The 19,334-nt window shown below is 29.1% G+C and overlaps 1 protein-coding gene across 2 annotated transcripts in view; it reads left to right on the top strand.

Annotated features, from left to right (window-relative positions):
• Positions 1-18,844, top strand: part of PPFIA2_2 (Liprin-alpha-2) — a 70,175-nt gene extending 51,331 nt beyond the window's left edge. For both annotated transcript variants that reach the window (XM_051213422.1, XM_051213423.1), the window contains 7 exons: positions 1,085-1,130; positions 2,650-2,731; positions 5,613-5,876; positions 11,697-11,958; positions 13,787-13,967; positions 15,798-16,286; positions 18,322-18,844. In XM_051213422.1, coding sequence (XP_051069402.1) covers positions 1,085-1,130; positions 2,650-2,731; positions 5,613-5,876; positions 11,697-11,958; positions 13,787-13,967; positions 15,798-16,281 — 1,319 coding nt within the window. In that variant the 3' untranslated portion in view covers positions 16,282-16,286; positions 18,322-18,844. The remainder of the gene's footprint in view (positions 1-1,084; positions 1,131-2,649; positions 2,732-5,612; positions 5,877-11,696; positions 11,959-13,786; positions 13,968-15,797; positions 16,287-18,321) is intronic.
• Positions 18,845-19,334: the final 490 nt, after the last annotated feature.

Below are 19,334 nucleotides of genomic sequence, written 5' to 3'. Positions count from 1 at the left end.
TGATTTCCACTGCTTGCTTAGTTAAAGTCAATCCGTGATGTAAACGAAAAACGCTTATTAATTGCCTTTTGGATAGAGGATGGGAGTGGAATCAAGAATATGCTCTTCAGACTACTTCATGCTAGTTGTTTCGATGTTTACACTGAGATTTGAACTATATACTCATGGCTTTAAACGCCAGCAACCATAAAATATGAATTTATTCATTCAGTTACTAGTCATCATTTGAAGTATAATTAACTTGTGACTGCAAGTATCATAAATTTATCTGTCGACAGAGACTGTTCAACTATTCACAACGTGGAGGTACACAACAATACATTATGAAATAACTTTTGGTTTACTTTGTGGTACATTTACAAACCAAACAGTTATTGGATTTGAGAGGTTTGTTTATATAAAAGATAGTTCGTAGACAATACATCGTTTACCGTGATTGAGTAAACCATTTAGTATTTACTTAAATTTTTGTAACTTAAAGTGTTTCTCAGAATAATTTCCCTTTTTTTAAAACCCCTATTAAATGTTAATAAAGTTCAAAGAATAATCAAGTTTAGTGACATTTCTCGTCATGGACCGAATATAGACATTATTGACATAGTTAGGAACCAGTTAATGTAAAACCAATAAAGTTTTCAATTTAGTAGTCACCTACATTTTAATTATGAAGTCTGTCAATCAATAATTATATTTGAATCATGTGTGAAAAGTTCAATTACAAACATTGGATTCTTTTAAAAAAAAGTTGTATAAATCTTAGTCGTTCACACTTCAACTATCAGTTACCCATAGTGTATATTTAATTGTGATCCAGAATCAGTAAAAATAACTAAACGATAACCCTGAAAAAACAGTTTCCTTAATAAGTAATATATAATATAATCAGAGTAATATATTACAAGTTACATTTATATTAAATATCTAGGCTACTTAATAAGAAAACGAATTATTGTACAAATTGAAGTATATTAATATTTTAAATATTCTTTGAAAGTAAAACTATTTTTATAGCCAACGTGTTTATCAAATGTTATCCATTAAAACGGTATGTCCGTTTTTTTTAACATTTTATTCTATCATTAAGCTGCTCTTGGACCGAAACAAACTCTTGAGGATAGACAGAAATCTCAGTAAGTAAACTTATATATATATATATATATATATATATATATATATATATATAGGTTTATGTGTTAATGAGTGTAAACAACCTTTTGTTCGGTTTTCTGGTTTCCTAATTGTGTTACAATCATTTTCAATCATTTTTATTAAATAATTTCCACTTGAAAACCAGTAAAATATGATGTTAAGACATTTTACTTTGAACTAATGAAGTTTTGTTTTGAGTGTACTTTGTTGGATTAAAAATAATTGGATTATATTCAACAATTAGAACAATATTGACAAGTAGTTAGGAAAACGTTTCCATATAATTTATGTATCATGTTTTAAATACATACTGAGGAGATGATTTTCAGAAAGTTATAACTTATGACTTTCAAGTAAATTCTATTTGAAAACATTTGAAGGTTAGTCTTTGACAGTAATATGAAGTTTTTAAAATGAAAATTTACTGCTCTTGGATAATGTGCTACATTTTGGAAGTTGATGATACACAGTACATACATACGTGCTATACGCATAAAACTACGGATAAATATATACGATGAAAACATAAAGAAGCAAAGAATTTAAGCACAGTATAAAGACATTTTGAAAGCATTCACAATAACATTATGCATTAAAGCTGCATGATATAAGCCTTATGTAGGAACATAATGTTAATGAAACTGATCTATGCCACAAATTGTATTGTGTGATCATTTTTTTAAGACTCGTCATCAAGAACTTGACATTTTATTTCATCGAAACGTTTGAGTATACCTACTTACTTGTTTGAAAACTGCCGTTCTAATAGAACAAGATCACGTGAGTTAAAAATGTAACTATGAAATAATTTTTCTTTACGTTCTACAGTTAGTTATATACATATGAAATAAATGAATTCAAAAACGTTATTTCCGATAACCGTTGGAAAAAACACTTTCGAAATGTTGTTAACCTGTAGTTGTTAGGACCTTGAATTAATCATACTTGCCATTTGCATGGTGTTTACAAAAATAGTCTCCTTTTTTCAATTAAACGTTTTTTACTTGAAATATTGAACTATCCTTTATTTTACATGCTTTTCACTTAAGTTATTAAGTTAATTATACTCATTATTAATTGACTTACCTTTTTGAATTAATATTATCAGCGTTTTATAGTTTACTTTCTGATAATGATTTACCTAAAAATAGTTGATTCTATTTCCTGTTCACTAAGTACATCATTTTGTACAAATAAAACCGCAAACACCCGAACTCAGTATCTTCAGGTTTTTTGGTGATGACTATCATTTGTCAATTGACTTTTTATCGTTTCCCATATGATTTCAATTCTAATATTAAACTATTCAGTTAAACAGTCATATAAACTGTTTTTTTTGAGTTAGCTGAAAAGATATGTGTACGTTTTTATAACTTTGAAAACCGATTCACTGAATATAGATTCCATTTGCTGAGTTAATACTTCTGTTTTATTTTATGTGTTTTGATTAAACTGTACTTTCTTGACATTTTTTTTTATTATTTCAAATGTCCTGAATAGAAAATTGTTACTTGAAGATACTATACGCAGTAATTTACCATTTACTTCATGGAGTAGTCCCATATTAGTTGCATGGTTAAAAGTAAGTAAATATTCTAATATGAAACATAATGTGTGAGAAACATATTGATTTATTAGGGTGTTTTGTTGAAAGTTCCGAAGATGATTTTTAACATAAACTGACGTCTTTTAGATAGTTATTAGGAGTTAGAAAGTGTTCAATACCGTTCTGTTTACACAATCATGTGATTAAATGCTTAATTATGATATTACCAAAATATGTTTCTTTGTTTAACGTTATTTCAGTAGAGATTTAAAATTATTGAACATTTAATTGGAATAGGAAACTTATTTCTAAATACAAACATGTTTGAAAACTATTGATCTCACTATCCACTATAATCAAAATTGCAATACCTATATAATATCATGTAAGACATAATTATCAACTGTGATTTCAGTGTAGGACATACGAATACACATTTGAATCCACTTAATTCTTACAATCGTAAATACTTACAGCATATATATGCTTTAATATTTTTAATTTATTGATAGTCATTTTTTACTGAATCTCCTCATCTTTTAAAAGTCTATCTCGCCTTTAAATCTATATTACTATCAGAAAAGTCAATGTCAGTACGACAGACGCATAAAATGGGTGAAAAAAATAATGCGATTGATTAAAATGTTTAAGTTATTTGATACTTTCCAATTACAAATATTATCTTACATATAACATTCCGTTCAATCATCTAACTGTGACTTGGTTGTATTTCTTCATTGAATTTATCTAACCTTTGATGAATTATTTAAATAATTAAATTTCTAATATTAATGATTCAATCGTAAAAATATTTTCTTGAATGTACACAAATAATATCTTTTACAACTGTTTAAGTTTTTTTTTAAATATTGAAGTAAACCATATGAACATTATTCAGTTATCCTCATATTGAATAGGAAAAAGAGAATTCAACGAAGAAGAAAATTTTCATTTCGACGAAATCATTTCCTTAAGCTGGACATTCGTATATATAGTTATCTGGAAAATATATGTGTATAGGAGGATAGAAAAAATCGCATCACAAAAATGGATTCGAGACTAAATAAATCTGATTCATAAATTATTTTCTTCTTTACCCATTGGCTAGTACGTAACCTCATTTGTCCAGCTTAAAGAAATGATTTCGTCGAACAGAAAATTTTCATCTTGTTATGTCCTTAGACTGTCTACCCAGTTTTGGTGCTGAGGATACTTATCTAATCCGGATTAAGACATTGACGCGATAGACTGACCGACCTAACATTGAGGCTAGTACGCGTGAGTTTGAAGTGGGGTAGAGAGAAGAAAACTATTCTATCAATGATTGGCCGACAATCACACGAATGAGAGAAGACAAGACAACTGGAACACTACTCGATCTATTTCTGATATCCTGATTTTCTCTTCGGACTAGTATAAGAAAAGGTACATGAATAAATCGGTGACTAACCCGACCACAAAGTACAATAATTAGGAAAAATACAAATATGTCCAAAGACAGGCATTAGCGTAGAAAATAGGGTGCAAAATATCATGTTTAAATTACAATAGCTTCGGAACAGAAAGGGGTATGGCAATGAATCATACATCGAACGAAAGCTTATGTTCTGTAGAATAGATTTCGGACAAAAATAAATGTTAGTGTTTTATAAGCTTTGCACAAAATGAATTAACGTCCCGAAAAATAGCTTTTCGTAGTCTGTCAAGGCTTCTTGTTTCCCTGTTCACATCACTTCCCTGAATTCTCTTTTTTTATTCAATGACACTATGAGTTATTTTAACTATCCTCATATTATTTATTAACAACGTAAAAATATCCAAATAATAAATAAGTAAATAACAAGAAGAATAATGACAAGTAATTGATTAATTCGATTTTGCAATATTCAATTATTCATATATATAATCAATATCTAGATTACAATGTAAATAGAATACTTTATCAGTTGCTTACATCTCTTTTTAGTTACATTAATTAATATTGAATAGAAGGCTTTGCTAATTATTGATTTATGTTATTATCATTATTATTATTATTATTATTATTGTGAATGAAATAACTTTCTTAATGAAGAAACAAACTTCAAAACTTGATTGTTTTAATTTCAATTTATTTATCAAGACATTAAGTTGAAGCATGAATTAAAAGTTATTCTTTTATCTTTCTTAAAAGATGTAGATAAATTCATGAAGTAGTCGATTATTCTAGTTTGTTTTAAAAGAAAAGAAAATTATGAATACTTTTATTCATAAAGAAAATATTCAAATTCAGAAACTTATATAATATTCCATTTAAGAAAGATGAATTAACATGATCTGTTAGACTATAGATTTCTATAATAAATTAATTGATTGTTTGAATCAATGTGTAATGTGTGACTGAGTAACAGTTATTCATAAAAACTGAATTATCATATTCGATTCATTCAGTCAGATTAAAAAAAAATACAAAGTTCACTGTTCACTGTTTATGAATGAACTCGTGTAAAACTTAATAGAACAATATAAACATGATTGAACTTTATTTAGTGATGTGATGAAAATATTCGAATGGTATTGAACATATTGAACATTAGTTTGTCATTCATTTTAACCTTTTAAATATTTTTCTTATTATTATTATTACTATTAGTATTATTATTAATTAATGCTGATTCGAAGAAGAAAAATATTTAGTCATCTATTATTTCATAATAACATACAAACAAATGAGTCGTTCTTCAGTATTCATGCTATCTAAATACTATAATTAAAAGTTTCAAGATCCAGATTAATAAATTATAGAACGAGTAGGAAGGAAATAAACGATTTCTTTTATTGATTTATTTTAATGGATCATTGATTTTTATTAAATTTCTTGCATATATTTTTTAGATAAATATAATAAAATTAAACTATTTATTACTTATTAATATAGCTATGGGTTGGAATGCCAGCATGGTATGTTGCAGCTTGTGAAGCAAATATTAAATCTGGTGCAATGCTTGCCTCTTTATCTGAACAAGATATTCAAAGAGAGTTAGGTATACGTAATCCTTTACATCGTCTAAAGCTTCGTTTAGCTGTACATGAAATGCTTGCATTTACTGCATCATTAACAGGTACAACGGCGAATCCAATTAAAAATGGTGAAACATCTACCTCTATGAAACAATTACACTTAGCTTCCCCACTTATAAAGGTAAATATTTTATACTAATTGATAGTTATTTAATTATTTGAAAGTAATTATAATAATGAATCGATATTATTTGAATTATTATTATTATTATTGAAATCCTAGTAACAATTAGAAATTCTCAAACATTTCTTTAGTGCATCTACTTACTAAGAAAAGCTGCCGTTATTACTTAAATTTAGTGTTCTTTAGTTGATATTCTACATGTAACATTGAAATTAATCACTTAAAATAAGATGAAAAGATGCTATGAAATAGTTCCTAAATATCTTATTTGCTTTCATTTCACATTAATTAGTTGTTCATAATGTAAATTTAATAATTTTATTTAATTGTGACACAACAAACAACATCAATATAAATTTAAAACAAGGTATGAATTATCTGTACATCCATAAAATGAAGTTAATAAGTTGTGAAATATTCATATGATGTCTTTCAAATAAACGGTTGATAATCTTGCATTAGCTTACGGTCCAATTAAAATTCCAGTATAAAGGTTTGTGGGGACTACTGAACATTATTAATATCAAAGACCAACTTAGGTTAAATAATCAATGAAAAGCATAGATAATAAGACAGTCTTTTTGCACCATTATGAGACTTCTCAGTAGTGAATATACGTAGCTCAATTGGAGATTGAACACAGAACTTTCGATTTCTGTGGAAAGCCGTTAACCTTTAAACCACTAATCAACCATCCAATGGTGTACATGCCTAGCTTTAGTCAATAACATTCAGTGATCCCATAAAAACTCCATGCTAATAAATATCGTGGGTACGTTAGTAACTAATTTCGAGACGTACTCCCGAGATTCTAATGGGAAGCCGTGATCAGTGGAGGTAAACGATATCAGGTATTAAACAACTACCCACCAAAGACAATGGAAGATGATTGATCAATATAGAGGGTTGACCTGTTCATATTGCATTGTGGTATCTATTTATCTTATGAAAAAATACAAAGCCACAATCCTGTGAAGAGCATTATTAATAATCAGAAGATGAAGTCATATGTGATTCAATACACGTGATACGAGTCTGTATTGATTTGTATGTACATCAAAACAATTAAAGTTTTTTACTAAATACTGCTTTATGTACTTTGCTTGGAGTGATACAATTTTTGAGGGACCTGGTAATATGCGTAGTCCTTCGGAAACCGAAATCAACGAATCAGGTTCGAACCCATGACTATTTGTTCGGAAACTGAATATCATCACTTCAGTGATAATTGATAATACGAGTTAGATTCAGATGAAAAACGTTATGAAATCAAAACTTCCAGTTATAAAATAAGTAATGATAATTGTTTGTTTGTGATACCTGATTACTGTATCTTTAAACTTCAGACAGAAATGTAAGTTACTTTTGGTTAGAGACTAGTTGTCGTCCACTTATGACGTTTTATCATACTACAGGTAAAATCTAAGGCTCTTTATCGACCTTTTGTAGTCATATTTTAATACATAGTTTGCAATAGTATAATATTTTCTTGTGTATTAAATTGATTAACATTAAAACAGTTGTTTTACATCCTTTATTCACATCCAACCCCTCACCAATAAACAATTTTTCATACCTCTATCCTTCAAACTCCTCAAACCTATCACCCAATGATTTAAACAACTTTAAAAATGATATAATAGGCTACTATGGTTTTATGATGAACATAAAAGCCAATAATTTGTGAGTGATTACTTTTTTAGTGAAGATAAAATTTTAGTAATAATACTCTCTCTCATTCAGACTCAAGTTCGAATTTGATTACAATCAGAGTTAACTTGTTTATCAGCATGCTGTATTTTCATCCGTTTGAGGAGAAAGTGTGCGTCCAGACATAATGAGCACATATCCTTGATGACGATTGGACGAACCACTGTTTTATTAATTTTTATAGCCATACCCTCAAAATTTGTCGTAAGAGATAAAAAAAAATAGGTAGCTGCTATTGCTTTAATGTCAGCCATTTGCATTGGTTCAGAAGTATTTAGACTTACTATTCATATTTATTATAGAACAACAAGTCCGTAATGCCCTAGTTCTTACGTACACCTTCACCTTATCGATGTAATTTCGGGTAAATATTACTAACTTTCGAAAAAGCTCTGATCACATTTCACATCCTTCAGTTAAAATGACGTGATGGATTTAAATAAGGGTTATTTGGTATGAGTTAATCATCAGTTATCAGTAGAAATTTTGATTTTGATTATATCAGGTTCAACGTTTACAATTATCAAACCACATTTATGAAACTGAAACTCTTAACATCATCCAGATTAATGGGAAAGTATTTCCTTACGGTCTTTTTTATTTAGAGAAAAACACAAATTACCGGATTCTCTCAAAGTTCTAATCCGCATCTCGAGCAAATAAACGAATAATTAATTGTATTTCTGTTTCAAAGAACGAGTCAAGATTCTTCACATCTATTTCAAGCAGTCCAATAGTTAGTTTTAGCCTTGATAGAACAAATTTATTTCTTCCTCAATGTTTATTGTCTTTTCAATAAGAAATAGTATAAAGATCGCGTTATTTTAAATTTTATTGGTTGATTGTTTACAGCCAATTGAAATTAGATAGAGAATTGTCATTTTGAGTACACAAATACAAATGAAAAGTAGGTGGTTAAGTGATACAGATTTACCATTCAATCATACATAATATGATAAGAGTGCATTTCTAACATGTTCATCTAGGTGTTCTGATTTATTTATTTATTTCTTTCCTGAGTGTCTAATACAACACCTATGTCTCAAAACGTTCCCAACATACACTACTATTATTCTTACTAGTATAAATCCACGCACTAATTTCTTGACTGTTTGAAAGAATTATTACTATTGATTCATAATCTTTATTGATTCAAAAATTTTCAATGATACAGTTCTTTGATAAATTGTGATGTAAACATTTTCTTCACTGGATAATATAATTTGTTTTTTTTCAGAAGTGAAATTTATTTTTCACACGTCTTGACATTTCTTGTCCCAATTGTCGATAGTTTTGTATATTTAACAACGATTAGAATATATAACATTTCTTCACGTGATATGAATAAAGATAAATTTAACATCATTTATGATTCTAGATAGTTTTAGCTTCAGTTTGTTAATAGCTCATGATTTAAAGATCGATTTACTTTAGAAAAGAAATACTAAACACAATTAGTCTATATTGAAATTATCAGTATGGGGGTTGTGGAGATTGTTAAGTTTTTGGTTGAGATCATGAGTCAATTGATGTTAGACCACCGTTAAATACTAAATCAAAGAAACCAATATTCAGTTTTCATAATAACCCTTTATGATGATACTGGCGAGTTGTCACAGTGTATTCACTCAATTGCTGAAATCAACTGTCGTTAAAATATTTCAGCTAGATAATTAAAAAATTCATTTGAAAATTTGTTTAGTTTCATATAACAGTAAATGAAAGTGAACAGATTATCATCTCTAATGAATTCTTCACATATTAAGTATCTGAAGAATAGCAATCTTTTGTCGATATAGGTTTTTGTTACTAAATAAGTAAAATATAAGTCAACTATTTGTCATTCTGAATTTCTTCGAATACACTCGTAAGATTTCGGAAAAAGGAACGTGATTGAGCTAATAATGTATTAAAATGACATATGTTACTTAAACAACATTTATTAGAGCGTAGTCGATAATGAAAAATCAAGTTTCCTGGATCAATTGACATATATATATATATATATATATATATATCGCAATTCCAAGGCAGTGTGATCTAAACAGATTGCTTGTTTGTTTACCCTTAGCCTCAAATTTTATCATATTCATTTAAACACACATTCAATTTCTGTCACATAACATGCTGCATTTTCTACTTTCTATGGGTAAATAACCTAAAATTTTACAATTCCCTCTGTCTGTTTTTAAAAGGAAGAAAGCGTCTTATTCTCAAATTGAATAATTATTTCTAAATTAGTAAACTGTTTGAATAAGTTGTCTGGAAAGTAAGTGGCTCTTTTATGAATTAATTAAGTTATGAATCAATTTATTAATTCACTTCGATGTGTTTTCATTCCTGTAAATGATACAAAGACGTATACACTATTTAATTCAAACATAATTTATACATTAATTATTAATGTAACTCTTTAAAATTTAATCTTAAAATATGTTGCTAAATTTTACGCTTTCATGTTAACCCCATTATTTAAAATGAAAGATTCAGTAACGAATGTCTTATTATTAATAAGTTATAGTTTATCACTTTTATACATTGAACTGTGATTAGATTTATTTTACAATAATCTATTATCTTTACTATGTACGTTGGAAAAGACTTTTCTCACTAGAAATGAATATGTCCAAAGTCTCTCCAAATATCACGTGACTAAATTGTCAACTTACATAACCTTGGCCTTGTGCTAAACCACTATGAGCAGCCTGTAGTCAACTCTGAGTCCTTATTAGTTCTTCTTGCTTTACCCTGCTTTTTGAGTCCAGAACACAGTCTCAACTTCCAATGTATCAAACATGTATTTCAGACACACGCAGTTTATATACAAACAAATCAGACCGTATCATACAAGATCAAGCCAATATTGTTTGTGAATGTGAAACTGTAACTAAAAATTTGGGAACAACTTGAAAATAGTAAATTGTGTGATAGTAGTCAGTAGGTCAAATGGAAGTTTATAGTAAAAAGGATATGAATAGACATATAATATGGTTACTTAATAGTTATCAAATAGGAATACATGCAATAACAGTCCATAAATAATTCCTAGCAGTCACCATTCATTTATTCTTTGTTAGGATATAACAGAAATTACTTTGTTAATTTTTAATGTTAGTTTTCAAAGAATATGAAATCTTTCTTTTAATTCGTTTTACTTATCACCATTGACTTTATAATTGCTGGTGAATAACATATATTTATGGATAGTTCTATAATTACTAATGAATTATATACTTTGTACGAACGTTCATTGAACAGGTAACAATAACATATTGACATTTTGAAAAAAATTTAAATACTTGTGTAGTGACCATACGTTACAGTGAATGAGAAACGTCAAATGTATTTATCTCATGAATACCTCAATAAAACCATCTTAAGCTGAACTATTCTATGATTTGGACATTTATAAACTTTAGAAAACATTAGACTGATGAAATTTATCGTCTTAGAATTATCATGAAAAAGCAGAAATTAAAAATTTAAAAATATAAACTTCTGACTGATTTGTTAATTATTATGATTTCATAACCCTTTGTTTACAATATTAAAAAAAATAATCACTGAACCTGTAATGGTGATTTCACAATTCCATATCGTTGTTTAAAAAGAAATGATTTTATGGGTAACATTTTGGATTTTATTTGTTTTTTTACAAACGTACCTATGCACATTTATTACATATATTCCTGAGATGTATTGTTATATTATTGTTAGAAGGCTGACAGACAATCCAACGACTGTACTACACTTTGAATTCCAACATCGTAAACTACAATATAAACATCAATTTATAATTCGTCGTAAATGTTTTCGTGATCTGGATGAAAGTATGGCTTATGTTTACGCACAACAATAATTCTCTGACAACCAATGTTTCTAAATGACACAAAATGTCTAGGCGAATTTCTCTCTGAAAACATTTTAGTCCAAAATAAGTTATGAAATATATTTATGATCTGAAAATATAAGAAAGCAGATAATTACAAACATTTATCAGATAGTACTAGTTGTCATTGGCAAAACATAACTGCATAAGTACTAATAAGTTCTTTTCTACGATAAAATTAACTCTTTTATTTTCGAAAACTTAATTTTATGTAACAGGGTGAATTAAATCATGAATGGATTGGGAATGTTTGGCTGCCTAGTCTTGGGTTAACCAGATATAGGTCATCATTTATGGAGTGTCTTGTCGATGCACGTATGTTAAGTCATTTAACTAAGCGGGATTTGAGGGTACATCTAAAGATGGTTGATCAATTTCATCGTTTAAGTTTATACTATGGGATAATGTGTCTCAAGCGCCTGGATTACGATCGTTCTGAGATTGAACGCCGACGTGAAGCATGTCAAAATAGTTTAAACGGTTAGTGATACAAATGTATTCATTTTAAACTTCTAGAATCATTATATCTATTCTTGTTCATATATACATTTCTATGAGTCGAAAAATGTTTTTGTTTATTAAGTTTAACATTTAAATATTTGCGAAATATGTGCATCACATTTTCACTGTATCTGTGTTTGCACAAATCCAGGTTGATGATAACAAATTCCAGATTAAATGTTATTTCTTCACTTTATATACTTAGATGACGTAAGAATGTGAGTATTTTTTAGAACAATAAGTAAATATTCCCTAGGTAACATAGATGTGTTGTTATTTAACCACCAGTTGTGTGAACTACTTTAAGAAACAATCAAGGCAAAAAATAAGCATACCACATTATGTTATGTGTAATACATTGATAATATGGATAAATCATTAATTTTAATTAGAAATTTAGTCAAATATTTTATACAAACAGATCCCTTAATTAACTGTCGCGAGGCAGTTACTCACTGAAGAAATGGTGGACGGCTAAGTCATATCGTGGATTGGTTAAAGTTAGACATTAACACCGTTGGATGCCGGCCCAGCGGTCTAAAGGTTAAGTGTTCGCCAACGCGACCGAAGGTCCTGGGCTCGAGTCCCGAGTGCGGGACCGTGGGTGCGCACCGCTTGAGAGTCCTATATAGGACGAAACGGCCGTTCAGTGCTTCTAGGTTCTCCATGGTGGTCTAGCTTTAATCAATTCATAAATTCAACTATTATAGTAATTATAATAATAACTAATTTCAGGTTTAGTGAAGCTGATTAGAAACCGTGAAAACCTTGTTATTCCTGCTTTATATTTGCTTTACTTGACTTTACTTCCTTGCAGCCGTACGTTCCTATGAATGTGTTCAAAAAACCTTGTATAAGCCCTTTTGTTCTTCCTGTGTACTTACTACGTCAGATACCTGTAAATTCATAAATGCAATTGTATGTGACATCGGAATTTTAATGGTCTATCTTTGAATGGTATAATCAGCAATTAGTGTTGTATACTGAAACCATTTGAGAGGCGAGGAAGTTTACAAGTACCTAATGTAGCAAGTACATATGAAAAACAAAGGGATTATACAAGGTTTTTTGAACACATTCATAGGAACGTACGGCTGCAAGGAAGTAAATTCTTTACAAGTTCACTTGTCAGACATCTTTTGGATAGTGGACAAGAAGTAGATGTAAGTAATGCATTCCAAATAATTGCCAGACAAAAAGCACTAATCTTACTCCGTTTGGTAGAAACGGTTGCTATCATACGTTTCCGACCTGACATATGTATACAGAAGGAAAGCTTGATTAGCCTCTCTCTGCCTTGGTGACAATTGTAGATATTTGTCTAACCATCCTACACTAAGCCGCAGAGACGCAATGCGAATCCGAGCTGAAATGGTAATACGAGCAAGCGGGCAAATACAGAGGCTTATTTTGAGTAGAGTGAATTATCAAGATTCAAACACATACATGTGGGAAAGCGAATGATTCATTGGTCAATTTAAGCAACTAATATTTAAGCTAGTAAGAGGGATATGTGTTCAGACCGTAGCTCATGATCAGGCATACAGACATAATAATGATAAGACAAAGATAAACATAATTAATACTTTTCGAATGACACTATCCGTTCAATGAGTTAATCGGTGGGCTTGGCAGAACTAAAGGTAAACATAATTGAGTGTAGGTGAAGTGCTTTAGCTTTATTCCTTATAACTATCCTTATAACTTGGAGGTAACAAAAATCAACACAACTCTATTCAGTAATGTGCTAATATTTAGTAGTATTGTTAGTAAAATATGTCTCAAAAAGCACTTATTTTAATTACAGATTTACTTGTCTGGAGTAATGATCGAGTTATTGTATGGCTTAAAAGTATAGGTTTGAATGAATACGCCAAAAATTTGATTGATTCTGGTGTACATGGAGCTTTGATGGTGTTAGATCCAGATTTTGACGCGAATTCGTTTGCTCTTATCCTTCAAATACCTAATTCAGATGTACAAATGAGGTTTGTGGTGATGTTTTATTCTAAGTTAATGAAATTTATCTCAGCTAAACAAACCTAAATTAACTGCTTTTATTTAACTCTGCCCGTCAGCCGATAGGAGTTTGTGAACCCGTCAACTAAATAAGTTATATCTATTCGAACGTCAGTTTATCACTCTGAAGCCAAGTAGGAAATTGTATGGATATCTACTCCGTCTACATTGTTATCCATCACATTATCACAATTAAAAACGAGATGATGATGTTATAGTAAAGGAATCAAGATACTGATTTGACTAAAGTTTAAAGGCAAAGCATAGTATATATATAAATGTACAATATATTCTATTCATATTTTTACACCAGGAACTGGTTTAGATCGGACAATCATTAGAATATGGGTAACAAACAAAAGACATCTCGTCCTAGTAAGGAAAGCCTCATCAGTATCAATACGCCAAACCATCATAGATTGAACTCAGTATCTACAGGCCTCTCAGTAATCTAACATTTAGAATAATGTGTTAACATTCATTGGTTCATATCCATAGCTTTAATTAATTCACAAATATTCAAAGAAAAATCATTTTTCACCATCGGTGATATTGATCTCATTCTAGATATGATGTGACTCTACGAGACTCAGCATTCTGCACAACCTCTCATCCTAAAAGATCATATCCTGACTAATTTGGGAAGCTAATTTATAGTTTTAGTGAGGAGCCCTGATTAGTAGAGTTTAAACGTAACAGGGAGAGACCGGATTTGTCAACAAGAAAGTATGTTTCATAAACAATCATAATGAACTAGAATTATAAATCGTAAAAGGTTGATAGCTGTACCATTAGTTGTAAGAATAGTAGTTGAAAAGATAAGATGACATAAACAAAGTCAATGCAAACTACGTAACAAGTATTGTGTGAATGACCAGCCTTAATATACTAGTAGCAAAGAAGAAACTTGACATGAAAAACAAGTAAAGTGTAGAAATAGTAAGATCGTCTACTACATTATCTCTCCCACTAGAAGTGGAGTTGCCAAAATCTTTTTTGTGTGTAAATAATCGGTCTACATATATATCAACAGAAAGCAAGAGATATGTAATATATGAGGACAAACCAAGCGAACTGTTTTTTAGCGATTTTTTCACCTGAACTTGATAATTTAGTCATGAAGTCTTCTTTACGTTTCTAAACATTGTAATCGATTTTGCCCCTTTAAAAAAAGTAAATTACTATAAATTCTCCATATTTGATTAACAGCTTATTCTGTGAACAAAAGGTTTTATTGACTGTTGTTCGTAATCACAGTTTCACTGTTGACATATCTGTGTGTATTACCTTTTCCTCTGACTTAATTAATGGTTTGATGTCTTACTTAAACGGAAATTTTCATTAAATAGAATGTATTTTGATAAGAAGAGATGAAATGGAAGAAAAAGATGTACAAATTAGAGTTAATCATAAGACAATTGTTAACTACAATTAATTCGTTTCTACTGTGATTTTAATTAAACGATACGATTATACATCAAGGTTAAGCAACTAAGTTGGTTTGATACGAGAGAGTTTGAACTGTTAAGAACCTAAGTACTAATATGATAGTGTATCAACTGAAGTAGTCGGTTATAAACAATTATTAAGTTCAACCGCTTTGTCTTTTTTATTGAAGTTAAGTTCAATGAGTAGTATATTATTATTAAGTTAACAAATTTGTGAGAAAACATGCATCATTTCGCACAACCTGTAATTTTTCTCAGGCATTAAGAATTTGTGAACGGTTGACAATTATTTGAACAGAATAGAAGAACCAGATTCTCAACTAACTGTTTTTAAAAAATTACGTCTTATAGGCATAAACTTGAACGTGAACTCAACAGACTTCTACACCCTTATCGATCAGTTAATCAAAACACTTCGATGAGACCTACCGATTCAATCATGAATTATGATACGGCAGCAAGTTGGATTGCTTCTGTAGAACGTCCGGAACCAGCATATTATGAAAATCAATTTGAAATAGGTGATGAATTGGGTGGTGAGTCATCTTACAGACCTAGCACTCAACAACAAAGACATGGAATCAACAGGAATATTGTACCTATTTCAGAAAGTTTAAATGGAGCTCCACCTATTCCTATACGAGCGCAAAGAAATACAGACAGACGATACCCTACGTCTACTTCACAGTTAACTGTTAATTCTCAGAACCAACTTCCTTTGAATGCCAATCTCAACCGTAATCTTCAATATCGAAATGCAGGTATGTGTGATGACAACTATTCCTTTCTACAGAATGAAACATCACAACTAGAAAGAAGATTGAAGAAAAATTGATATTAGTAAGTTTTTCAAATAAATGATGTACTTTATATGGTGTCCACTTTCTTTATTCTGCTAGGTATGTGGTCGTTTACATTGAATAAAAAATTGTTGAATTTGTTGAAAGTTTACTATGTATTGTTACAAACGTTGTGTTGCCGGAACCCGTGATTTACACAACCCAAGGGAGAAGACAAGCAAATGATGAGCATTTATTATACCCTAAAAGCGAATTAAAACAATAAATGGACACACTTATTTTTATTTCTTTGTTTAATTCAATCAATAGTCTGGTTGAATTATTGAAATGGAAACTTCAAGTTAATTAGTCAGTGGTTTACCATCTGAACATAAATTTATTATACCATAAGATTTAAGACTATAACTAACATGTATAACTAACTTGATTAGCTATACTATTGCTTCTTAAAATGTTTTACATGTCATAGACAATTGGCGAAAATCAATTTAGCAGATCATCTGTACAAAAATCAATTCAAACCTAGCTGATCATATCGTAATGCTATCATGTTTTCAAAAATTGAAAAGCGGAAGTCCGGATGTAGATAAATCTACCTTCAAAGAGTACTAAAACACACAATAAGCCAAATAAACTGTAGTGAAACTGTTGTTTATGGAGATTTCAAGACGAAAATGCAGAGAATAGCATAACTTGACGAGGTTTAGTTAAATCAAAAAGATGTGTTGCAAAAGATAATCAGCAGATGAGAAATACGAATCTAATTTACTCAGCATATATATACCGTGATTCAACGTCTTAATGCCCTACTTCAACCAATCCACGATATTGCGCGACCATTTTCCATTGTCTTCCGTGCGTAGCTGCCTCACATCCAGCCATTCAGTGCTTCCAAGTTTTTAATAGTGGTATAAGACTGGTTGGTTCATAATCATATAATTGATACAGTCAGTGTCAATAGCGTTTAGTCAATAATCAGTTCGTGACATAAAAACATAACATTTTTATTGATGTCCTTATTAGTTAGACCATAATTTTGCAGCTTGTAAGTCTATAAGCTCACCACCTAATAACCCGTAAGCTTGTAATATTATTTCTAATCAAAATTACTTTAGTTGTATTTTTATATACTCAGATAACCGACAAGGTGTTATCTCTGATTATTCGAGGATCGTAAACGACATCCTTAAATCAGTTTCAGTAATACGTTTTAACTACTCAAACATTTTTAAGTAGTATATCTTTCACTTCCTGGCACACATAAATCACACTGAAGATATTTCCCCTATTAAACTAATGATTGTTCTGTGGTAGATAATCTAAATAACATAACATTTTGCTGCTGTATAAGTCAAACGGGACATATTTACTTTCAACATGGATTGATGAACTTAACAGGTTTCTACGTTTCTTGGTTAGTAGATACATATAATAATAATAATAATAATAATAATAATAATAATAATTGTACATTCACACTGCTGGTTTGATAAAAGCAATGAGCTTTGATAAATCGGTAAATGACTGCCATCTGCTTATATCCAGTCAGGATAAGGAAAGTGACATAAATTGCTGAAACAAAATGAACTCAATAATGAAAAGTTCATCAAGTATCTGAAAACAATAATTATAGCATAAAACGTAAGCCATTATCTTCAAAAATCGTTAGAAGTATAGCAAATTTTTATTGACCCCATTTGATTTAATTCTTTGAACTAGACTTTGGTTACTCTGTAAAATTGAAAATGGTGACTATCTTATCATTTAGGTTTATCGTTCAAGTTCCGCTATTATATTACAATCATGTAAAAGAAGAATTCTTTGTTTTAACCTATATGTAATAATTACCTTAGCTTATATACGTATACCTATTTAAATGACTAAACATTAAACCTGTAAAATAAAGTTTTTTCTTGAGAAATCTGCCCCTTTTCATGACTTGAATTCATGCATATTAGCTATGTAAAACTGTTAAAATTGTTCACACTTACATCATGATATTTGTTATAATAATAAAATGAATTTTGTTGGGTTATTACATCAGTACTTCTTTTGTTCCAATCATTTCTCATTAGGTATGAAATTATAATCATTGAACCAACCTGTAAACTATTGCATTTGGAAATTATATTCTTTAATTCAATTAAAATTTATAAATTCATCGAATATTCATTGATGTTTTTTTATATGACTACAATTTTACAATTGTCATACAACAAAATCATACATTCACAATTAATTATCATTCCTATAATATATTATGTAAAAAGAAAACCGATGAGATGTGAAACATGAATGATTTTAATTGAATAAATATTGTTTATTATTATGATTATTAATATTTCATTATTATAAACATATGGTAAATGAGAGCATAGTAACTGTATAAACTAATTAAGATGATAATCAATATAATAAATTCATTATGAAACAATAAATGAAATTCTGCATATTAACAAAAAAGAACTAGAATATACATAATGCTAGATTATTTCACAAATAATCTGCATTCAAATATTTGTAAACAATAAACTATATATTATGATCATGTAAAAAGAAAAGAAAAAAAACACTATTCAAATTATTACGTAATTGTGCATTTCACAAAATCTATTTCTATTTTTAAAACATTTTTGATGAATACATGTAAAAATTTACATAAAATTAACTATTTTTTATTTTGATCAGAAACTCTACTTTTTTTATTTATTTATTTGTTTGTTTCTTTTTTGTTTTGCTTTTGAACTTAATTCATTTATTATTGATTAATTAATTCATTGATTGATTAATTAATTAATTAATTGATTGATTGATGATTACAATTATAGACTTGATAAATAGAAAATATACAATGAAATGAAAATATTTTATTTTTTCAAATTTGTCAAATTAACCTGTTATTATTATTATTGTTATAGTTATTGACAATATTCAATTAATTCATAGACATTATAGTCATTTAATGAATTACTTTATCTATCACTCATATTATTTGTCTTTATTCAATAAATGATAATATTTATTATAAGATTCATACAGATCATTCCTATTGAATTTGACTCTTCTTTATATATATATACAATAATCA

Source organism: Schistosoma haematobium, chromosome 3 (genome assembly GCF_000699445.3).
Source record: "Schistosoma haematobium chromosome 3, whole genome shotgun sequence".
Classification (NCBI taxonomy): domain Eukaryota; kingdom Metazoa; phylum Platyhelminthes; class Trematoda; order Strigeidida; family Schistosomatidae; genus Schistosoma; species Schistosoma haematobium.
This window is presented reverse-complemented; position numbering and strand designations above follow the sequence as displayed.